At 47.3% G+C, this 24,437-nt stretch overlaps 1 protein-coding gene across 1 annotated transcript in view; it reads right to left on the minus strand.

Moving 5' to 3' along the window:
• Positions 1-243: 243 nt before the first annotated feature.
• The window catches only part of LOC122890400 (low-density lipoprotein receptor-related protein 1B-like), a 37,490-nt gene continuing 13,296 nt past the window's right edge, over positions 244-24,437 (minus strand). Inside the window, exons 13-32 of the mRNA XM_044226009.1 lie at positions 20,484-20,795; positions 19,598-19,810; positions 18,266-18,460; positions 17,510-17,725; positions 15,717-15,955; positions 14,245-14,374; positions 13,856-14,040; positions 12,912-13,098; positions 12,129-12,347; positions 11,576-11,759; positions 10,188-10,389; positions 9,937-10,101; positions 9,353-9,553; positions 7,822-8,371; positions 7,293-7,418; positions 6,053-6,163; positions 4,841-5,077; positions 2,770-2,827; positions 1,152-1,260; positions 244-388 (exon numbers count right to left, since the gene is read on the minus strand). Of these exons, the coding sequence (XP_044081944.1) occupies positions 362-388; positions 1,152-1,260; positions 2,770-2,827; positions 4,841-5,077; positions 6,053-6,163; positions 7,293-7,418; positions 7,822-8,371; positions 9,353-9,553; positions 9,937-10,101; positions 10,188-10,389; positions 11,576-11,759; positions 12,129-12,347; positions 12,912-13,098; positions 13,856-14,040; positions 14,245-14,374; positions 15,717-15,955; positions 17,510-17,725; positions 18,266-18,460; positions 19,598-19,810; positions 20,484-20,795 (3,866 nt within the window). The 3' untranslated portion in view covers positions 244-361. The remainder of the gene's footprint in view (positions 389-1,151; positions 1,261-2,769; positions 2,828-4,840; positions 5,078-6,052; positions 6,164-7,292; positions 7,419-7,821; positions 8,372-9,352; positions 9,554-9,936; positions 10,102-10,187; positions 10,390-11,575; positions 11,760-12,128; positions 12,348-12,911; positions 13,099-13,855; positions 14,041-14,244; positions 14,375-15,716; positions 15,956-17,509; positions 17,726-18,265; positions 18,461-19,597; positions 19,811-20,483; positions 20,796-24,437) is intronic.

Raw genomic sequence — 24,437 nt, forward strand, 5'->3', positions numbered from 1 at the left:
GTAAGATGAAAAAGCCAGTTCCGAGCAATTAAGTACCCATCAAAGTTAGTGACGGGACCAAGATTCAAATCCAGAACCTCTGACCAGCACTGGGCCAGTCCCGCTGGGGATCAGACAGTCTCTGCAGACGAGCCCTCACCTAAACCACACGGAGCTTGTGCAGAAATCCGACCTGGCCTGTGACTCGGCAGTCCCCCAACCTCCGCCAACAAAACCAATCCTTCAATTTAAAAAGCAGTTATGTTAATAAGTTACCATTTTCGCACATAGTTACAGTTTGTTACTTAAAGACGTTAAAACAGTACACAGTGCAGTGTCTAAACAATTTTTATGGCGATGTTTCAGCTCCTTTTTCAGCAGGTTAGTCACTTTGTAATGTTAACAGTTCCTGTAGGAAAAGAGACCTGAAGTTAGAGAATACACACTATGATAGTTTTTTCTTGGTTTGTTTTGTTTTTAAAGATTTTATTTTTAAGTAATCTCTCCACCCAACTTGAGGCTCAAACTCACAAACTCTAGATCAAAGTCCCATGCTCCACTGACGAGCCAGCCAGGCGACCCTTAATATATATACACATATGTTTTTATGTTTTATGTTTTATGTTTTTATGTTTTTATGTTTTTAAATTTTTATTTATTGTTTTTTTTTTTTTTCTTTAAAGTAAGCTCTATGCCCAATGTGGGCCTTGAACTTAAGACTCCGAGATCAGGAGTTGCACGCTTCACTGACTGATGTAGGCACCCATGAATACGCACTACGTTAAAACAAAGCAAACACAGAGGTGGCTGAGTGACTGAGAGGTTAGGAGAGATCGCAGAGGGACATAATTTTAGGGGTAATTCCAACTAGCCCTAATAACATCCCACCCCACCATAGGACTGAGCCCCTGGTGGAAGTTCACCTAAAGCTGAATGTCTTGATTACCATTTCATGCACATTTCACTTTGGTCTGAACTAGAGATTGAACAGAGTCTACAGATAAACAAGTTACTGAACACTCATTGGAGTCACATAATAACATCATTCACAAACCACGAAAAGAGCTGTAAGTTAATACTGCCTACTCTCACCCAGCTCGGACTTTTCAGAAGGGGCATTCTTCAGCTGTATCTTACAATCTGTTCTCCGCAAAGACACTTCCTAGGCATACCTGCTCATCGTAGGCCTCGTTGACAAAAGTCTCACTGTTCATTAGATTCTCCTCTTCTTGGGCATTGTCTTTATGGCGGGTTGAATTTCTTGATGCTGCTGCACTATTTCTAAGAATCAAAAAAAACAGAGTCAAAAGAGTTGTTCCTTGAGGTTGAAGCTGGGATGGGTCAATGGTTGGAAAGGGCTGGCTCATCTCCTATCAAAGGCTATCATTATGGGTACTACGTTCTGGTTTTTTTTTTTTTTTTTAAAGTTTTTTTTATGTATTTATTTGACAGAGAGAAATCACAAGTAGATGGAGAGGCAGGCAGAGAGAGAGAGAGGGAAGCAGGCTCCCTGCTGAGCAGAGAGCCCGATGCGGGACTCGATCCCAGGACCCTGAGATCATGACCTGAGCCAAAGGCAGCGGCTTAACCCACTGAGCCACCCAGGCGCCCCTATGTTCTGTTTTGTCTTTAGAACCAATCAAATGACCCAGAATGGGTGATACTTGAGTCAATTATGATTTGTTAATAGGACTCACTTAACTTCCAAAAGAATACAGCTTCTCAATTGGGGGACTCTACTAATTGGGGTCAAGCAGAACAGATTCCAAGGACAAGTTAGTGGCTAGTGGATACTGGAGGCAGGTGAGCTAAGAAAGCAGATTAATGTGGTTAAAAAGACCTCTGGTGACCATCAAAACCCCATGGGTAGCATTTCAGTCAGTCTTAACATTAGTAATCTGTTAACCAGGGTTCCCTTGGGCAAAGATACACCATTTCTCTCTCCTGGCCTTTTCTTTAGTCTGTGAGTGCTGGACAGAGACATAACTTTTCAAACTTCCTTATCTCTGTATTTCTTGATAGATAGGCTGCTTAATGTCCCTTCCCAGCATATAAGTGGGCCCTAACAAGCACATGTGACCTAATCAGTGTCTTCAGTCCGTGGTATTTGTTATAGCAGCCCCGGCGAACTAACCCATCCCTGCCTTTTTTTTTTTTTTTTTTTAAAGTGAACCAATTGGGAACCATGTTGAAATTTGAATTCCTGACTCATTCAGTAGGTCTGGGTTTTCTTCTTCTTCTTCTTTTTTTTTTTTTTAAGATTTTATTTATTTATCGGATAGACAGAGATCACAAGTAGGCAGAGAGGCATGCAGAGAGAGAGAGAGAGAGGAGGGAGCAGGCTCCCCTCCAAGCAGAGAGCCTGATGCGGGTCTCGATCCCAGGACCCTGGGATCATGACCTCAGCTGAAGGCAGAAGCTTTAACCTGCTGAGCCACCCAGGTGCCCCCATCCCTGCCTTTTTTTCTCCAGCCATTGGCATGAACTCGGCCTTGTTGGCAAAGAACCTCATCACTTCATCCCTGAGATTGTGCCTCTGGGGCTGAGGCAGATTCTAACTGCATGAATGCCTCCCCCGCTTACAATATCATTTGCCTCAGGTCCCAAAGAGGTGACCTCTGTTGTCTCTCCAGGTCATCTAACAAGTGAGGGCTGCCTCATCCCCCGAGATCCTTCCTCAGAGGATAAATAGGATAAATTCTTAGGGAAGGAGCCATACCTCTAACCCCATGAGTCCTATCAGCCTGCTTTGGAATGAACTCTCCCATGAGGACATTTGAGACTGCTCACCTTTTGAATTTGTGTTCTCTTCTGAGACAGACGAGTGCTCCCAGAGCGACTAGCACAACTGCGAAGACAATGGTTAAGCTGAGGGCGATGTAGCCAGAGGCAGGTCCACGTGCTAGTTCTTCACAGAACTCTCCGCCATATTCCATCGGACAACGGCACTTTCTCAGCGGGCCTACCATTGTACAGATTCCCCTCCCGCTACAGAAATCTGTGCTACAGGGCAAATGTTTTGCTCTCTGTAAGTTCTTGGGCTGGACAAGTTCGCCTTTTTCCTTGGTTTCTGAGTTCTTGCTTTCTCTAGCAGAAACTGGAGGGTTTAGTGTTTTTCTGACAGGATAACTCATCCCCTCTGGACCCGGATATCTAGCCTTGGTGGACTTGGGAGCTTGGAAAGGTAGGGAAGCTTCTGGAGTTAACCTTTTTCCAGCCTCTGCATTTTTAGATGTTGGTGTTGAATGGGTTTTATCTGGATACGTACCTACAAAAACAGGTGTGAGTGTGGGTATGTACACATATTTGTCAGAAAGGATTTCAGAAGAAGAATTCTAGAACACTTAACCAGATAAGTTTGAATCTGTGAAGTCATCAAATCATTACCATTACCTTTTGGCCAACCAAAAAACAATTAAAAACATATAAAAAACTGCATATCCTAAGGCACTTAAACTGTTTGGTTCCAGGACCAGTATATCATACCAATCTATTTTTAAAGGACGGTATGCCCAGTTTTAGTCAAGGCAGATTTCCTCAATTACAAAAAGGTTTTGTTCTATAAAGAATAGTATGGTAGATCTAAGTGGTAAATATCTAGAAAGATTTTTAAGATCTATGTTTATCTGTAAATATGATTTTTTTTTTTTTTTGGTCCAAGTAAACTGTTGGTTTTGCAAGATCTACAAGCTGCAAAACTTGGACCCAATTTGGTAGCAGTAGTGGGCAGGAGGGAGTAGGCAACAGGGTATTTCTAACACCAATCTGAAAGTCAGGTTTGCCTGTAAAGCATTTCACCTTATCCTCCATCATTGTTGGCACAAGCATCATTCCATGTACAAATCAGCATGAGATACTTGTTGAGTGGAGCCGATTCCTGCTCGTCAGGGTGAAAGGGCAAGTGAAGGTACGTTAGGCTTCTGGTGTAGTTCTCAAACCAGATGGGGAAGACAATCCATTTCTTGCTCACTGACCTGCCTCCTAGAGTCGCTGTAACGTGAGGTTTTTGAGAAAACCGCCCTCGTTCGTGAGACCATAGAATCAACTCTGGGAATCAAAATCTATTAACTTTTCTATTAACTTTTCTATGCAAGGTCAGTCAGAACTCTTCACTCTAAGATTCCTTTTCCAGTTTGTTCTCTTACTCGTTAGGACAAGTTTCAGTGCTGAGCCCACTGTTGCTTCAGCCCTACAGCTGCCATGACTTGGCGACCACTGGAGTGCTGTAGAATTTCAGCATAGCGGCCACCACAGAATTAGCTACCATAGTTGCTCAGCCGACCGGACATGACAACACCTTTCCATGAAGGCCGTATTTGGCAGCAAGATTTCTGTAACAACCATCTACTAGCTAGAGTTTAAGAAGTAACGACAATGGTATGTACTCATATGGTAGCTTTAGTCACACACTCTTGTATTCCCTAACACTTTGAGGCAGAAAGTGCTACTTCCACATTAAAAGGGGGCACCCGTACTAAGGTTAAATCATTTACCCCACCTCCTTCCTCCTGGACCATGCTCGCAATGTGATCCATTTAAATGGACAGAATCAGATGTAGTTAAATAGTGTTCTTTCAGACAGCATACAAACTGTTGAGCCCTATGGAGCCCATCGCCCATACTAAAACTTTCTAGAAGGCGTCCATGTAATCTATATCCAACTGCGCAGTTAGAAGTTTTACGTTGTTCAGTTAAAAAGCGCCAGTGATAAAAGGCAGTGATTGAGAAGATAAAACCTTCAAGGATACTATAGAATTAGATATTAAGAATTAGGTTGAGATATTAAGGATTATTTAATTAAATATCCAAAGTATGCCACATATGGTGATGAACAGTGGGGTCCTAGATAGGAATTACTCACAGCGCATCTCGTCAGATCCATCCACACAGTCAGCACGACCATCACAAACTTGCTCCGTGGAAATGCACTCCTGACCATCCTCACAGGCCCGGGACAGCTCAGAGCATGGGACAGCTTCAACACATTTGCTTTCGTTAGCCAAGTAGTGCCCACTGGGGCATTTACAAGTCGCTCCTTCAGGGTTTGGTAGACACATATGGCTGCACCCTCCATTGTCTTTGGAGCAGCTGTTACTACCTGTGGACCCCCACCCCCAAAATAAACCACTTTGATTTAGATGGTTTCATAAGGGTCTTCTGCCAACATTCTACAAATACACTATCAGAGTTATAGGGCCCAGATGTTTTTTCCAGAGTGGACAGCTTTTCAATTTAACTCTCCTTGGCCAACCAGGTGCCAAGTGATCAGTGATTCTTCACCATGAATCACACTGGAGAATTCTAAGAAGGTTCTCTCTGCAAAGCCAAGACTTCAGAAGTTTAAGCTTGACTAACATTAGTTTATAGAGTTTAGTTTTCCAGAACAAAGCAATGGAGTAACGTTCACTTAAGACCAATGTAGTCAACATCCCTGGTAGTGGTAGGTGTGGTAAACCATTTGAGCTCACATTGTTGGTGTTCCTCTTGCCTAGGAAAAGACTGTATCTATGACTACTTCAACTAAGCCCATCATCGCTCCACTCAAACACTGGAGAAAATCAACTGAGCACCCCCAAGTTGGACTTTCAAGGATGAGTCAACATCACAAGCAGATACACATGACAATAAGTAGAATAAAGATGAGTTCTAGTGCAGAGCTAAAAGATAATTTCAATTATACCACAGTTGTAATTCCACCTACAAGAGAACATAAAATCATACTAAACTCGAGCCCAATATATATACTACTATTTTGTCTCCTAGAAAAGTAACGGGACTAGTTTTATACCAGAGCTATACTATATATAACTGCATGAAGACAAGAGCGCTATGCAGATCTATAAGAACTTGCCAGAGAAGTAACTTAGTGGGAAACACAAAGCCATTTCAAGGAGATACTGTAGGGCAGAGGATCCCCTTCAAAGGGAAAGTCCACAGATCTATAAGAACTTGCCAGAGAAGTAACTTAGTGGGAAACACAAAGCCATTTCAAGGAGATACTGTAGGGCAGAGGATCCCCTTCAAAGGGAAAGTCCACAGGCTTCTGTGTTCTCATCGCTGCAATGTTGCTTACCCTGTTGACTAAGTTTACTGTAAACTTTTAAATCCACAATCTTCTGGTCTATTTGGAACCACTGGTCTTCTGAAAGTTCTGCCTTGCTGTACCAAACTTTAGTGATTTGTGCTGAAACAAAAGCCAGTGAACAATCATTAAGAAAAGCAAATTTTAAATTCTTGCAAGAAAAGCAAATTTTAATTTTAAGACAACTTCTTGTGCAAAGATAATTGCTCACTGTGAAAACCGTCAACCATCTGCATAAACTCCAGTTGAATAACAAGAGTTTTACAGAAGAGACATGTGTTTTTCTAAAATTTTTTTTTCTGGAAAGAAATTTCAAGACAAATAAAAATAGTTCTGTGCTTTCCTCCAGAATAAAATCAAGTGTAAGTTATGTTGAGCATTCATATATGTCCAGAAATACCAAGATAGATAATTAGGATATGAGACACTTAAATGTAGTCCATGCAAATGATGGGTAATGATTTTAAACATTGTTCTAGAACATATCTGAAAATGGCTTTCTGCAATAAGTGTCAGCAGTGGATCTCAAAGGAGATCCTTTGAGATCAGGAGAGCAAAGGTCTCACCACATAGCTAATAAATTAGCACCTCTGGAGGGTAGGATCTACCCAACCTGTTTTTGCGATTGTAACATGACCAGCCCAACTGGTTACTGGACCAGCATTCGGAAATACTAAAGAGATAGATTTTAAATAGAGTTTTCCAGTTTAACCAAATCTAGACTCTAGCCAGAAACAACATTCTAGAACACTTGTTTAGGAAAAACCACTTTAAATACCAGTAATACCCTGCAAGGACAGAATATTCTGTAGTTCACCTCGTACTTTCCTGTGTATGAGTCAAGTATTCAATGAGACACGTACTCATTTATAGGCAAGGTATTCTAGCTACTAACTGAGCAGTTATCTCACCTGGTTCCAATTCCTGGCCCACTTCTCTCTGTACTATATCAGAAGGCCCTCTAAAGCAGAGAGCCTCAGATCAAAGCCAGCAATGTCAAGCAGAACAGTATTAAGTATCTTCACATATAAAGAATGACCAAATAAGTCAAAGCTTCCTCAAGTCATAGAATCCCTGTTACACATACATGTTCAATTAGGGAAGTTGCTAAATTATTCCTTCCAGAAGAAAGACTTTGCCAAAGATCAGTGCGAGACATTGGCAGATTTGCTTTAGAGACCCAGGAATAAATTCAGATCACAAAGACAATCAGACATTGAATAAGACATACCATCATCAGTTGTCACCCAGAACATCACGCCTTGGCCAATGGTAAAGAGGGTGAGGCCCTCAATGCCTCTGCGGTCTACTCTGTACCCAGAGCCATCTTGTTGAATACTCTCTATGAGGCCTCGCCCTGCAGAGAAAGACTCGGTTAATCTCACTTAGCCCGCGCAGCTCTACTCCATCCTGCGGCTCTTTGCATCTTGTCTTGCCTCCCACCAGGAGGACCCTGTCTACCCTGCATTTTCTGAAGGACAGTTCTTCATTTACTCTACTCTAACAGTGATACACCAAAGATTGGCTCACACACACTGGTTAAGTTCTCAATGTTATGCCTTCACAAAGGGACAACTGCGTGACTCTGTGGGCTTACATCCTACTCAGAATGGGGTTTGTCTGGAGGGTGGTGCAGAATATGTAAACTCAGGCTTAAAACTGTTTGGAGTCATGGCTGAAGAGCAGAAAGCAAAACGTCACTCTTTCTCTCTGGCTGAAGTCCTTCAGTCAGGGTGTTAGGGTGTGTTATAATTGCTTACCAGTATCAGCCCAGTAAACTCGGGTTCCCGAATCCGAGAAGGTCAGGCCCGCAGGCACCTGGGATTTCTGCCACAGCACCTTCCTCCTGCGGCCGTCCATGGAGGCACATTCAATGCTGGACCCGCGCCTGCCGTCGTCCTGGGCACCCAGGTCCGCAAAGCACATGACTGCAGAGGGCGGGTGGAGCACCACCGAGGCTGGCCGGTAGAGATTTTCACGGACCAGCACAGTGGGATACTGGCCTTTTGAGGAAGCCACGTTGATGTGAGGATTCTCACTGTCAATCCAATATATGTTTCCACTCAACCAGTCCACAGCAAGGTCGGTCACTGTTCCCTCCACAGTTAGGATTTTCCTCCAAGAGAGTTTTCCAGATTCTTTGAGCCTCAGTAGCCTGATATCACCATTATCCAACTCTGAAAGGTAGAGAGCCTTTTCCTGGACTATGTAATCCAGGGATGCAAGCTGGTTCACAATGGTAAAGGGAAGTATCCTATGTTCTGGTAAAGTTGGTTGTCCTAGGAAAGCTTCTAGATTTTTCAGATATATCTATGAGAAAAAAATTAGGTGGATGGCACCAGCTGAATCTTGATTTTGCAATAATGTCACAATATTGAGAATCTAGGGAAATCTGAACTTATCATCTAAAAACAGATAGTCATTATTTCTCTCTTCCTGGAGCTTTAAGCATTTAAATGTCCTTGAATCCACGTATTTCAAAAAGCGACCCTTTTGTTAAATGTCCTCCCCTTTATTTGGTAAATGTTTGAGCTATAATTGACATACAACATTTGTCTAAGTTTACCAGGTTTGTCTAGTTTACTAAGTTTTTCGAAGGTGTACAATGTGTTGCTTGGATACATTTGTATATGAAAGGCCCTCCCCTTTAAATGAGACTCTACTATTGATATCTTACTGAAACTGAAGTCAACCCTCCGTCCCAACATTTGTCATTTTAAAGTGCCCAAGTTGTAAATGTGGTATAAGTTATTAGAAATAACTCATTTGTTGGTGTCTCCTAGGACTTAAGAAAAGCTCCCCCATAACTTGTACTTCCCCCTCACCAGGCTAAAACCCAGCTGAGCTGCTGGGACTAGAATTACTCTATATCATCAGTAAGATGCCTGGACAACTATGCCAGACGCACACACTCTCAGATCCTTACCCCGCGCACTGGTGTACTAGTTCTCAAGGAGTGTCCACATTTCATAGCCACTTCATTTTTGGTCATGATAGCTCCCAGGACACAGTGAATACTAAAATTTAAGCTGTATGTGCAGAATATTCCAAGGGAAAGTGGGGCTGGCTGGTTTGGTCAGTAGAACATAAAACTCTTGATCTTAGGGTCGTGAGTTTGAACCCCACATTGGCTGTAGAGATTACTTAAAAAATAAAAAAAAATTTACAAAAGAGTATTCCAAGGACCAGGACCCCTACTATTACAACTGTTGCCTGAAGAATTCGAATTAGTCAGTCTGAAACAGACCACGGCCCAGGCACAGACATGTGAGTGAGGCTGCGGACCAGTACCTGCAGGATAGCTGTGGGCAACGCGAGGAACAGAAATGCAGAATCCTCGAGCGGAACACACGTGGTGCCGTCGTCCGCGAGCAGGAGGCCAACTGGACAACGACAGCTTGCCTTGGATCGCGGGCTCAGAAGGCACAAGTGAGAACAGCGGGCGTCCAGACAGGGATTAGGAGCCTTGGGCTGGAGTACTTTGTGCATTATCTGCAAGAGAGTAGCTGGATGTCACTGGGCCTTGTTGAATCCTCACAAACAGCAGGTGAATAACCCTTGCTTTTTAATCACGATAGAAGGAGGTCACTACAGTCTGTACTTGGGAAGGTCATATAGGTAGCCTTTTCGGGGAGAATTGTTTTTTTTTTTTTAAGATTTTATTTATGTATTTGACAGAGAAAGACACAGCGAGAGAGGGGAACACAAGCAGGGGGAGTGGGAGAGGGAGAAGCAGGCTTCCCGCCGAGCAGGGAGCCCAATATGGGGCTCGATCCCAACACCCTGGGTTCATGACCTGAGCTGAAGGCAGATGCTTAAGGGCTGACACTGAAGGGTGCCCCTAGGGGAATATTTCTGAAGAGTACACTAGAGACCTTGAGTCCATGAGGCTGCTGGGAACGTTTGATGAGCACAGCCCTGCTCTTGCCTGTTGTCTTCTTCACGCGCTGTACTGTTCTCGTCTTCATGTCAGACCAGAAGACTTCATCTTCAAACACAGCGACCGAAAAGGGGCTCCTGATGTGTGTTAGCTGCAACATCTAAAATGGGGATCATGAGGTTTCTGGGAGGAGTTTTATACAAAGCATAAGACATCTCACGCAGCCTGATACCAAGGAATACTTACGCTAACACCAGTACCATCCAGATTAGCAGAGCCAATACAGTGACACTGGTCATCAGACCAAAATATCTTCCAGCTCAACCGGTCGAGAGCTATGCTGGTTGGCCAGCCGAGACCTTGACTGATGAGGACTTTCCTGCCGCTACCGTCCATCCCCGCTTGTTCTATTTGAGGTACTCCTCCGATTTCAGACCAGTACATTAACCTGTGTGGACAAAAGTCAGCTGTTAAGTATTACTTCACAGACAATATCAATTCATTCCTTGAAACGCTGATTTCTAGCCCAATTATTTTTTCCTCAAAATTGGTCTGTGCTGTAAGTGAAATTGTGAAGTAAAAGAGAGTTTCCCTGGAAATCTTAGGGCGCACATTCATCATCACGTGGGGATAAAATATCATGACGGTTATAAGCAGCCAAGGAACATAGTAGTTCCTGGACCTGGAAAATAGGGAACCTGCCTTTTTCTCCTGCACCTCTTCTATGGGAAGAGGTGTACCTCGGACTTCATTGGTCACAGTCAAGGCCAATAGACGCCTCAGTAACTATTGCCAGTTTCCTGAGGACCATGGTAACAGATTCCTGGTAGAAGGTATTGAAAAGGGGAGAAAGAAGATAGAGGGTACCCAGTCCGGATCACCTTTCAGTCCTAAGTTTTGCTCCATCTTGCTCTTACATTTAGGACACGCATGGCCACCGCAATGACGGCTGGGCTCTGACAGTTAGGAAATGTTATTTCCAAGTTTCTGGACTTTTCCAGAGAGAAAGGACTCTGGATGGAAGAACCTTGATTCACCCTCACACGCAATTATTTTCCCCACTACTACCAAGCCCATTAATGTAAATTAAACACTTTTCTTGGGTGTCTGGGTGGCTCATTCAGTTAGGCATCTGACTTTTGATTTCAGCTCAGGTCATGATCCCCAGATCCTGGGATCGAGCCCCATGTCGGTCTCTGCACTCTGTGGGGAGGCTGCTTGAGGATTCTCTCTCTGCCCTTCCCCCGCTTGCCCTTTCTCTCTCTCTCCCTCTCACAAATAAATAAATCTTTAAAAAAAAAATAAATAACACCATCCCTAATTCCATTCTTTTTCCTCCTGCCATTTAAAGCCATAAAAAAATATACCTCTGAAGGGAGAATTATGTTCACAGAAGAAAGTTTAGGTGAGCCACCAAGTGCGAACACCTATACCAAACTTCACTGAAACAAAGAACTTTCATCAGAAGCTTTTAAGATTACTATACATACGGTTGACCCACATCACCATAAGATTTAAAGTCAAGTCAGATAGGTTTTTTAGTCCTTCTGTGTTGAGTGAACAGCACCAAAGTAGAACTAAAGAGGAATAACGCACTCGAATGACTTGACCGGCGTTCTGAACCCTGGACTCACCCATTTAGCGGATCTAAAGCCAAAGACCGTGGCTGAGCCAAGTCATCGCCCAGGACAATCGTGTGCTCGCATCTTCCTCTCCACACAGCCGTCAGCTGAATGGCCGAAATCTGGCCTGCCGCCCCATCCACCCAGTAGAGGTTCCTCCCAATCCAGTCGACCGCTACACAGTCTGACTTCATCCCTGAAGAGAGAGCGGAAACCACGCTGCATGTGAATCCAGGCTGAGTCACGGCTCTCGCTCGCTTTCGGATCGTAGGCATCAGACTCGAAAACCATGTTAAGTCATCCCACAACTGGTGCACGCGTCTCCATCAGAGCAATTTCTATTTGCAGAGGAGGATGACCATTAGAAATAGAGGCCACTGGCTGACGCGCCTGGTCTACTGAGGTGACAATGCAGCTTTCCATCTCTAGCCCACTAGCAGGCCTCGGTCCCTTTCAGTGGAGAAGATTTCACTGAATCAACGTTTAGACTGTTAACAACCAACCATTTCATTCTGCGTGTTATATGTAATTTGTAAGGGCAGGGTGAAGCCCACATGGGACATACCCTTCACCACGGTCCCTTCCCTCTTTGTGTCCATACTAATCCACTTAATGCTTTCTGCACCGGGATCCATCCAGAAGACCTTCTGCTCCACTAAGTCATAGTCAATGGAGAAGATCATCACGTTCTTGTCCACAGTCGTCAGAATGTCCTCCTTCAAGCTCCTCAAGCCATAGAGGAGTAGGTTGAACTGAATCGCCACCAGCAGGATGGGTTCGGTACCTGCCAGATAAGAACTGCGTTCAGCGTGTGGCCTTACAGAGCCTGAACGCTGAGCTCAGCGCTGGCTAAGGAACCAGAGAGCAAAGTAGTCTTTGCCTTCTCACTGCCCGGGCTGGGGGTAGCCCGGTAGTTCTCCCCTCGATGTGCTGCTTCTGCTAATACCCACCGTTTAAAGATACTTAGAATAAAGGCATGATTAGCATAAACTAGGAAAAAAGACATTTCTAACTAAGTATTTGAGCTCAGGTGGGCAGGAAAGAAGGGCTTGTCAAGACTTTTGACACTTATTCTAGCTTGAGGTAAGGCTGACCTGTGGCTAGAGGGGCCCAAGCCATGGTTCTGTCATCACGACGGCTTATCTGTAGACACCTTCCTAGATCTAATTCCATCTGAAATACTGCATTTCCAAAGGGGATCTGGAGAATGTTCTAGGTTTGCTTGGCAGGCACAAGCAGGCAGGAGCGTTTAAGACTTGAGAAAGAAGGTCTGCATTTGTATTCCTGGAGAGTCAGGACTTGGAAGTTCCTGACCCAGGGCTCAGGAGACATCAGGGTTCCGGCTTACCGGCTGCTTTACAGGTGTGGCCATCGGGCTCCAGTGAGTAGCCAGGGTGACAGGTGCAGCGGTAGGAGCCCTGGGTGTTGACACATGTCTGACTGCAAGGCTGACCACCTGGCTTCTGGCACTCGTCCACATCCTTGCAGACCTGGCCACTGCTCCCCAGCTCGAAGCCTTGCTCACAAGCACATACCTGAAGGGATTTCAAGAACATTGAGACTTCCTAAAGACACTGACACATAATCCTGATGAAAACACCTGACTTTGCTATTAAAAGCACATGGCGATGTACTTGATTTCAGCAGCTCGAAATGAAAAGTTCTAAAAACCAACTTTGCTTTAAATTGTCATTCTCTCAGTCTTATCAATGCCACTGCACACCTCACACCCTTGCCCCCACGGTGGGTCCTGAGTTAACGTAGGGGTCCCATTTCAACCCAGGACACCTAGAATCCCAGCAGAACCAGTAAGAGGCATGGAGACTGAACTGAACAGGCTGCCTGCCAAGGGAGGGGTTACCATGATCAGACATCAGAACACTGTTTTCCTCTACCTGCCCATCAGAGTCAAGGTCACGATGTTCAGCCAGCTGATAATGTTAGACCAGAACATGGGCAGTCCTCGATTTAAGGGCAGATCACATTCCAAATACACATATGGAAGACAAGTCCATAAAAACGTCGGGCTTAGTCCCAAGTGTCACCCCGAGCTCACACAGCAGAGTTTCTGGAGGCTGGGTGCTCAAGCTCTAGGAGACATGACCCAGGGGAGGAACCTGACAGGACTCCGCAGGAGCCAGGAGGGGCTCAGCAGACACAAGAGGACAGGTCAGGACAGCTCAGCCACGTAAGACTGAGGGTTTCGTGAGCAGTCAGGACCAACCGACGAGCTTCCCCCCGTCACCAGACTCAGTTTACCGCCGCCGGCGAGCAGTAGCGGCGTGAACTCACAGGCCCGTGCGGGGACCGGTAGCAGGCGTGGGAACACCGCGCCCCGCTGCATGCGGACGACAGGCACATTCCACCTTCATCGGAGCCGTCCGCACAGTCCTCCTTCCCGTCACACAGCAGGCGGAGGTCGAGGCAGCCGAGGGAGCGGCACTGGAACTCAGAGCTCGGGCACTTCTCGGGGCGGCCTCGAGAGGATGATTTTCTACTGTTATAGCATCTGCTCCCTGCGCCCCGAACACCCCTTCCACGGCAAGGATGTGCAATCAAGACACCCCCATCCTGTCAGGGCCAGTGGCACCTGCTGGCTGAGCTGGCTTCTCGTGCCAAGAGGAAGCAAGCAGTCGGTGCCCCTGGGAGCCCCCTCCCTCAGGGGGAGCCCCCCCACTTACACCCAGCCTCGTTGCTGCCGTCCTCACAATCTCTCTGCCCGTCACAGCGCCACACGTCAGGCACGCACTGGTCTCCGCCGGCACAGGACCACTGCCTGGAGCCACAGCGAAGCTTCTCGGGTTCACAGTCCTGAGCGGACAGTAACTCGGTCAGCGACACCGGCACTCAGAGCCCAGGATGGGGTTCTTGGAGGGAGAAAGAGCCTGGCTTACAAGACAATGCTCGAGTCCCTTTTGCAAGGGGGCCAGAGAAGCCCCAAGACTCAGAAAAACATTTTCAGCAGGTATTTAAGGGAAGAGGTCTAGGTAAAGCGAACCTGGCCATGAAGAGAAAAGAAAGGTCTTATTTTGTCAAATCAGGGCATCTTCATATAAGAAATCTAAGAATAAGGGCACCTGGGTGGCTCAGTGGGTTAAGCCTCTACCTTTAGCTCAGGTCATGATCTCAGGGTCCTGGGATCTAGCCCTGAATTGGGCTCTCTGCTCAGCAGGGAGCCTGCTTCCCCCTCTCCCTGTGCCTGCCTCTCTGCCTACTTGTGATCTCTCTTGCTCTCTGTCAAATAATAAACAAAATCTTAAAAAAAAAAAAAGAAAGAAAGAAAGAAAAGAAATGTAGGAATAAGAATGATAAGAATGTGCTCTAGAAACTTTTCTTTAGAATCCCTTTGCCATTTGGGGTCACCTGGGTGGCTCAGCTGGTGAAGCGTCTCCCTTCAGCTCAGATCCTGATCTCAGGGTCCTGGGACCAAGTCCCGCTTCACGCTCCCTGCTCAGTGGCGAGTCTGCTTCTCCCTCTGCCTCTCCCTTTTCCCCTGCTCTCGCTCTCAAATAAATAAATAAAATCTTTAAGAAAAAAAAAAAGAAGAATTATTCCTTTGCCATTTCCAAAACCACCCCTAGCCCATTGACATTCTGGCCTCCCTTGCACCTCCCCTGACGTGGACACTGTGCTTGGGGGCAGCACATGCTAGAGGAGGAGAGGGGACACCTGTGCCCCTGCTAACAGCCCTGAACCTTTACAGGCATTCTCACCCCCTCAGGCGCCATGAGGCCTATCTCCTACCCATTTGACAGACGAGGAAGTAGAACATGAGGGAGTAAGTGTTTTCTTCAGGTCAAACGCAAGCAGCAGGATTTAAGCCAGACTGCACCTCCCACAACGGGGCAGGGTCGTGGCTGCTCAGTGACGGGGAGGCAGAGCTTTGGAGCAGGTCTCTGGGGGGACATTTATACCAGAGCCATGAAGACCCAACACTTGCAAACCTACAATAAAAAGCCACTTAAACATTTGCCTTTTGACAAGAGATCTTCTCACTCCAGACACCCCGATGTCGTGATGAGTGGCTCTCTGGGCAGGAGGGATGAGAAGCCTTCCTTCTCTGTTCTTGGGTTTTCTCACACTTTCTACGGGAAGACACATGATCCGGCTGGGAGAGGAAATCTGTTTTTCTGGAGAAGGGTGCCCTGCCTACCTTCTCATCCATCCCGTCTTCACAGTCAAAGTCACGGTCACAGAGCCACGCCACGGGCACACACTCTCCGCTGCCCCGGCACTTCACCTCCCCCGACGGACACCGCAGCGGCCAGGCCACAGAGCAGCCGTCCTCATCCGAGTGGTCCAGGCAGTCTCGGTTCCCGTCGCAGCGCAGAAAGTGCGAGATGCATTGGCCGTTCTCGCACTGAAATTCTAAGGCGCTGCACTTCGCCTGAACTAGAAAACAAAGCTTTGGGTAAGAAGTCAGCCAGATGCGGAAGCCATTTGAGGGCACGTGGAGCGGTTTGAAGATTCCCCAGTTTTCTGCTGTCACCTGGGGAACTAAATCCCAGCCCTCAAGGTGGTTAAATAGTCTTGGGCTAGAAAAGTCCTACTAAATAGCCCAGAAGAACCCTGTGTCAGAGAATGAGGGCTGGGGGACAGGCAGGGGGTACACATGGAAGGACACTGGGAGAGGCTGAGGTGTAGGACTCTTCCCTGGGACCTTATTGTCATCCATGAGGAGAGAAAGTCTCTCATGACATCCAACATACCCTACATGTTATGTTCTTGAGCTCAGTTCCTACAGATAGAAGTTGCTTGACTTGGCTCAAGAAAAAAGCTTAGATCCTACGCAAAACCATCAATATGCATTGAAAAGGAAATTATACCCAGTGTTCCTTCCTGCCTCTCCTGATGTTCTTCTCGTAAACCCCAGTGCACGGATACTGTCCAGCTACTCCATGGCCTCTGCATTCAACTCTGTATTGATACCTCACCCAGCTTCCTCTTCTTCCCATTTCAATTCTCCAAATTCTCTCTCCTACCCTATTCCCACAATGTGATTAAGGGCCTTGAAACAGGCCACCGGGAAGACTAAAAAGAAAGATGGCGTATCCTAACGAAAAGAGGGGAAAGCCATCACACCTAAAGATAAGAATAGCCGACCACACGAGAAGACCAAGGATCAAAATTAAAATCTTCAAGATGGTCGATTCTAGATCAAGAAACATTGCGTCAAGTAGACTAGTTTTCCACTGATGGGAATCTTGTCACAAAGAGAGAAGTGTTGTACCATGATCTCCAACATCCTTCCAACTCAGATCCTTTCATCCCAGTCTGCTAACTTTGCGGTAAGTACTGTCCCTGTTCGCTATTTGCAGATTCCTTATTTACACATTCACCTACTTGCCAAAATTCATACCCCCACCCTCAAATCCATGCTCCCACGCTTTCATGGTCATCTGAAAATAGGCCTACACAAAGCAGAAAAACACTTGTGTCCCCTAGCGCACGTTTCCAGCTGAGATGGAACGAGGTGACGCTCTGCCTTCTAGTTTCCGTCCTCACACTGGAAACAAGTGCCCTTTCCAAAGTCTCTTTAGAGCCATAGTTCCCACATTTTTGTACTTTGGGGGAATTCTGCTGTTAAAAAGCTCCCCCCAGGGGCAGAGCGGAAATGTGGTCTGGTGTTCCTAGTGCGAGACGTCGAGGGCCGCCGCATGGAGCAAACGCTGTGTCAAGCTTTGTTGGGGCAGGTGTTACCGTGCTGGGGTCGTGGCTTCAGTGTCAATGAGCTGACAATGTGCACATCAAGTAGTCTCTAAACAGCCTGCACTAAAACAAGGTTATATGTTGGTCAGTCGACAAAAGTACTGTCACGAGAGAGTCTCAGAAACGTTGCCCTGTGCCTCTTCTATGGATGGGCAGTGATGTGGGGTCAGTGCATTCGGGGTCGGTGGCAACCTCATAGAACACAAGGTCCCCGGACGTGAGCTGCACGGCACTTACCGCATCCTTGTTCATCGCTCCTGTCAGAACAGTCGGGGTGGCCGTCACACAGCCAGCTCTTGGGGACACAGCGCGTCTCATTGTCACAACGCAGAGAACAATCTTCAGCGGGCTTCCAGCAGCCCAGCTCGTCAGACCCATCGGAGCACTGCTGAGCCCCATCACAGCGGAACGTCTCCTCGATGCACTGGTTTCTGTTCAGACACTGGAAGAGCCCTGCGAAGGGAAGGACCGGGGGTGTGCACCGTCTGCTCAGTCCTACTGAAGGCTGAAAGTTAGAAGAACGCCCCCTCACCCTGGGGCTTAAGGGGTAGACTGCATCCTCTCTGATCAAGCTCTATAGCTTATCTAATCCCTAAGCAAGCTTTAATAAAGTGCTCAGGTCAGTTAAATTAACCAGCTGAACGAGGCTGTTTCAGTAATAAGGACTCCTATTGGTTTGGGTACTTGAACAACTTACAGAAAATCACTGCCAAATCTGTTCTAAGTGGTCCATTCTGGTCGGCTTATGGCTCAGCCTTTATAAAGGCAAACCCTGGAACACTTAAGCAAATTTAAGGAGGCAAGGAAGCAATAGTTAAAAATTACACCCGGTAAAACGTCCGACTTAACGTGATAAAACGAACATTGGCAGAGTCCGTATTCCGACAGACTAGGACCTTTAGCTACGACACTTTACCGAGGGGAGGCAAGGGTACTTGTGATCAGCGCTGGTCACTCCTACCAGGTGGCATTCCCCCTGACACAGAGACAGACCTGGTCTGCTGCAGAACCGGGCACAGTCCCCTTCGTCTGAGCCGTCCTGACAGTCCGGCTTGCCATCGCAGAGGTACTCCTGAGAAACGCATTCCTCCCCGTTCCGACAGGGGACAGAAGACGGGGTACAGAGCAATGGGGGTGTGAGAGGAAGCGCGGAAAGACCATCTGCGGCCACCCCTTCGAGCTCAGGATCTGCAAAAAACAGTGGCATCGGCAGCGTTGGCCCTGGGCTCCGGGCACCGGAGACATGCTTCTGCGGCCCCCTCCTCCCAGAGCCAGGTTGGGGCCGGGCAGCTACGTGTTCTCCCTCGTAAGAAGAAAAAAGTGAAATGGCCTCAAAGCCTAGATCCTTCGGTCAGACGTGATCCATTGGCCTATCATCATCTAATGGTTTCACATTTGGGCAAATCGTTTTCTCCTTCGCGCCTAATAACTTCTTCTCCTGCCTGATACTAGCTGCTAGGAATGAAAAATAAAGTTTCGGGCACCTGGGGGGCTCAGTTTTTAAGCCTCAGTCTGCTTTTGGCTCAGGTCATGATCCCGGGGTCCTAGGATTGAGGCCCCCATAGGGCTCCCTGCTTGGTAAGAAGCCTGTTTCTCCCTCTCCCACTCCCCCTATTTGTGTTCCCTCTCTCCCTGTGTCTCTCTCTGTCAAATAAATAAAATCTTAAAAAAAAAAAAAACAATAAAGTTTCTGTAGACAGGGACCGGTTCTGGCTCACTCCCTGCTACAGCCCTATAACAAAGGCCCCGTGTCCTGTGATAGGATTTTGGCTTTGTCTGCCTCAAGGTCCAGGAACTAACTTTTTGGTTCTGGGCCAAAGGCTTATGTGAAGAGGGAAAAAGCAGCCATCAGCAGGGTAATCTGAACTACGGGGGCAGCTCCAACAGCCAGGAGGACCTGCCCCGGTGTCCACAGCCCCTGGATGGTTCCTCAAAGGGTCCTCTGCGAGATGCTGCTGCTGGGGGAAGGGGGTAACGTGGTAAAATCTGTTTGGGAAAGTGCTTCAGAACAAATTAAATGGATCTCTTTACCTCCAGATGAAGAGGTTTAAGATGCTAACGTACGAGAGGACTCCCCAAAGGGGTTATGGTGGGCAAAGTTCTGGAAGTTTTGCTGGAGGTCGTGTCAATGTAGCAACTTTGAGAAACGTGTGTGTGTGACTCTTCCTCCTCCAGGATAAGGCCGAGTGAGGGGCAAGGCCTGCGGCGCTGTGAGTCGGGCCAACGGCCAGTACAAAGACCCCCCAGGATTTTACCCTCCGCAAACGCACAGACCAGAAGCAAAGAAAGTGATTTCAAAGAAGAACCCCACAGAGGAAGACTCGCCTGGGACTTGCTGGTTCTCAGCCAGGATGATCATTGTCCTCACATACGGCTCTTTGGACACGGTGAAGGGCTCCAGTGTCCTCCTGTCCCACAGCAGGAGGGCTCCCCTGTGCATGGTCACCAGGTAGGGCTCGTGAGCCGCAAGAATGCCGTCACTCCAGGTCTTGTTCAAAGCATATGTTCTGTTTTTTAGGAGACTCAGACTTTGCAAACCTAAGGAAGAGTCAAAGGATGGCGGAGAGTAACCTGTGACGGGGTGGGGGGTGGGGACAGACGCATGGGTAGCTCTTGACTGAGGGTCAATGAGCCTCACTGAAAAGAAGCCCAGATTCTTCCTATTGAGTTTTGCAGGTTTTAGTTTTGCAGTTACAGATAGTCCCGGAAAGTGTTTAACGCTCCAGGAACTGGAGATCTGCCGCCTGCGAGCGTCAGGCAAGCCCTATCCTATCTTCGGGCAGCACGCAAACACACTCGGTTGCCCGCAGGAAGCCACCAGCCCTCGGGGGCGATTCCTGGTGGAGAAGAGCGTGGGAGCCGGCAGCCAGGCAGAAGCTGTATCTGGTACCCAGCAGACCGAGCACCTCTGCTTCATTTGCAAGGCAGGTTTGGGTTTGTTACGTCTGCTCATGGAGGCAGAAACCCATTCCGAACCAAAAGCGACTAAGCATGTTAGCTCTGCAGTTTTCTGCCTTTCAAGTCAAAAATCTAGACTTACCAAGGAAACCAAGTCTGAGCTGAAGGACGCGTGCCCAAGCTGTAACTATGAGAACCTAATTCAAGCCCAGGTCTAGCTAGTTCTCGGAATGAGTGCATTCCTCACGCAGGAACGAGCCTTACCACCACCGCTCCATGGCTTCTACCAACCACTGCTCCGCGTGGCGCTTACCTGACCCTTTGGCCGTCCAGAGGATGCTAGACGCGCCGAGGTCCAAGGTCATGTGGGTGTCTGCCGTCCAGGTGCCCGTCCAGACTTGCCGTCTGGTTTTGCCATCGAGGGTCATACTTTGTAAGTGTTTCCCACTCTCCACCCAGTAGAGCACTCTCTCTGGCCAGTTGAGAAGAAGATGCAGTATAATGCGGCCTGTTGTGTAGAGGGTCCGGGTGTCTGGGCCAGGGAGTCCAGTCTTCTGGATAGCACGTCGGTCACACGGCAGCCAGTACAAGTTCCCCGTGGATATGTCCACCTTTGCTGAGCAGACTGTGAAGGCAGGAAAGAAACTCCATTAGGACATTCAAATACATTCGTGCACGCCCTTAACGTTTTGGAAGGGAGACATTCAGAGGGATGCGAAGCCGGGTCCCCAACGAGCCCACATACCTCGTTCACATGAGGAGTCCCATCAGACCTACTCTGGTTCTAGGCCCTTATCTGTCATACGAGCTCATGTGATCCTCACAACCTGCTGGTAAGAGAGACGGCCACTGCCTTTTAGGAGTTGTATATCTAAGCTGCAACACTTATGTTTGAATGCAGACATGCAACTCTGCATTCACCTCCCTCTTCGTCGGTTAAGTAGGAGAATCAATCAATTACATGCCAAGTGCCTGGAACTGAAATGGCTATGGGAAAGCAGAGACTGGGGGAAGTGTCACCACAGCAGTGGTATGAAAGGTCACCCGTAGTGTGGGCGGGGAGTGAGGAGACCTAGAGCTTGAGGACAAGGATAGGACAGGGACCAAGCCACAAAGTGGTAGCTTTTAAGCATAACAGATGTGGGCACTAGCCCACGAAGCACTCCCTACTCCCATCCTGCCCACTAGACCCACGTAAGTGGATCTCAGCTAGGCAGTACCTACCCTAGGGTGAGTACAGCTTTAAAGTTAAGAGCAGTATTGGGCTGGAAGTCAGACCGCCATTTTTGAAGCACATTCCAAGATAAGGTGTCAGCTAATTACTGTGGCTCAGTTCCTGCAAATGCATGATAGGGACAGGGCTTCTCCCAGTTTTGAGGACTCGAGTCGGTACCTATGAAAAGCATAGGAGAGCATCTGTTCTTTGCACAAGTTCAAATGGCCAGTTGTTGAATTCAGGAACACTGCAAGCTCGCTATCCAATATAGTCATTTTTAAAATTAAATCACATCAACTTAACTGCACTTGAAACAAAATTGAAACAAAAATACTCCGGTCCTCGCTTTCCTGCACTTTGCTCCCACGCTCCTTCCGAACCCTATGATAAGTCACCTTACATTGTGAGCCTGAAACCTGCCACTGTGGGAGTATTTTCCACCAGAGGCATTGGCAAACCCTCCAAATCAGGGCTTGATTTGTTTTCAGTTTCATTTTCTAGAGCAGGGACTGACAAAGAATGGCCCTTGGGCCAATTCCAACCTTTGGCGTGTTTTTGTAAATTCCAGGGGAACACACCATAGTCCTTAACGCACACATGGTGGTCGGCTCCTTTGCAGACAGAACAGCACAGTGCCCGACCAGCCTGAAATAGCTGCTGTCTGGCCTTTTATAGAAGGAGGCGGACAACCCTGGTCTGGACTTACAGGGCAGAGGAAAGTGTTCATATTGCCAGTTAAACTTACATGTGTCACACCTATGCCCACGACATTTTAGAGACCACAGAAGTTAGGAAAACATTTTCCTAGATTTCGAAAACTATTTTCCAAATCCACAAATCAGTCCCTTTGGTCAATAAACTAATTTCAATTAGTCTTCACTGCTACACTTTCCACTAGTTTACAGAAACAACTGTCAAATCACGTTAGCGTAGGACTGTGTTTGCTGTGAGGGCAGCGACTCTGTGCCAAATCGGATCGCAATCGGGCATTTATTCATAGTTGGATTTTGTTAAATTCTGATTGAACTGCAGCTATAAACTGCTTTTTTTATTCTGAATTCTTGGATCTGTAACCAATCTGAAAATCATGTACCTACATGAAATTTACAACAAAGAACGTTGTATAGTTTGTTATTTGTAAACTGTGTTACAACGTTTATATAGGCAAGCTTTATTGCAAACCTATATAATGCATCTATGCGCACATTCTCCACGCCCCCACCACCTCACAGAGCTGGGTCTTAGTAGAACACTCTGGTGTGCCGGAATGTTTCAGAACTCCAAGGTTGGTGCACCTGGGTGGCTCAGTCGGGAAGCGTCTGCCTTTGGCTCAGGTCATGATCCCAGGGTCCTGGGATTGAGCCCCGCACTGGGCTCCCTGCTCAGCGGGAAGCCTGCTTTTCTCTCTCCCACTCTTCCTGCTTGTGTTCCTGCTCTCACTGTCTCTCTCTCTCTGTCAAATAAATAAATAAAATCTTTAAAAAAAAAAAAAAGAACTCAAATGTTAACTACGAGGGAGACTGACAAAACAGATGAGGCACGAAGCTGCGGCGTGGGTAGCAGAAGGGAGAAGACTGTACACACAGGGTTCCTGAGTTTAGTTCTTCCTACTTCCCGGCTGTTAGGGTGGGAGGTTTTACTATTCCTCGTGTTTTCACGTGGAGGAACTTGCACAGAGTTGTCCCCCACATTCCTTAAGTCACCCCAGGAAAGAAGGGACTTAAGGCTGGCCCGTTAGTAAGAAGAGACTAGCCACACCCAGATCAACTTCTCTCTTCTCCTATGGGCTCTGCCTTGTGCACAGAAGACACCTTCTGTCTGGTATTAGCTTTAACTGGTGCTGTCTGCACAGCTGCCAGGGCCACAGAAGGTTCTTTGAGCAATTCTGTACAGGTTTCTTTAGGCACTCTTGCCTAAAACAGAATTCTGGAGCCCTCCCATTTTTTTTTTTTTTTTAAAAAGCAATCTCCTCTATATTTCCTAGCTTACATTTTTCAATGAGGACAAGATTCACTCATTCAAGAGAAAACACTGGGGCACCTGGATGACAGAGTCGGTTAAGCGTCTGACTCATGATTTTGGCTCGGGTCGTGATCTCAGGGTCAACAGATCAAGCCCCACATTGGGCTCAACACTCAGTATGAGTGTGTTTAAGCATCTTTCTCCCTCTGGCCCTGCCCACCATGTGCTCTCTTTCCCATTCTCAAATAAATCTTCTAAAAAAAAAAAAAGAGAGAGAGAGAGAGAGACAATACTGATATTCAAACCATCTGATGCAAGGGGAAGCTGAAAGCTGCATGCTCACCGGGGTTGTAAGGAGACCCTGGGCTCTGCAAACAGGTCCCCGTAGGTAGTAACCAGCCTGATCCCCGCTCTGAAGGGCCTGCCTGGCTTGGTCGTGCTTTCACTCACTTTGTAGGAAGAAACGCACCTGTGTGGCATTTACGCCTCCAACGCTTCTGACACCAGATGTGGGGGATCCCGGGGGGTTCCCCATACCAAGCAATTCTGCAACTAGCCGAATGTCCTACAACCCAGTGCTGACCCTGTCCTCCTGGAGTTGGCATCAGAGCCCACAGGTTAAGGGCTCTGTGCCAAGACTGTGCCGGCATCTGAAGCCAGTCACAAGTCTCGGGTACCACCACACTCTGAGCCACTGGCTCTAAATCAGGGTTCCCACAACCTCCTTGCATTTGGTAATCTGCTGCTCACAGAACTGAGGGAAACAAACTTACTGGTTTATTTCGTAAGAGATACAGATGAACGGCCGGACGAAGAGAGCCACAGGGCCACATCCGAAGGGCCCAGAAGTAGGAGCTTCTGTTCCCACGGAGACGGGCTGCACCACCCTCCCGGCACACAGATCACAGATGTGCTCACCAACCCGGAAGCTCTACTGAAGCCCCCACTTTGGGGATTTCATGGCAGCTTCATTACACAGGCGTGATGGATCCCTGATTCCACTTCCAGCCCCTCTCCCCTCTCCAGAACACAGGAAGTGGAGCTGAAAGTTCTAAGCGTCTAGTTACAGCTTGATCTTTCTGGTAAGCA

This window comes from Neovison vison, chromosome 11, assembly GCF_020171115.1.
Source record: "Neovison vison isolate M4711 chromosome 11, ASM_NN_V1, whole genome shotgun sequence".
NCBI classification, from domain to species: domain Eukaryota; kingdom Metazoa; phylum Chordata; class Mammalia; order Carnivora; family Mustelidae; genus Neogale; species Neogale vison.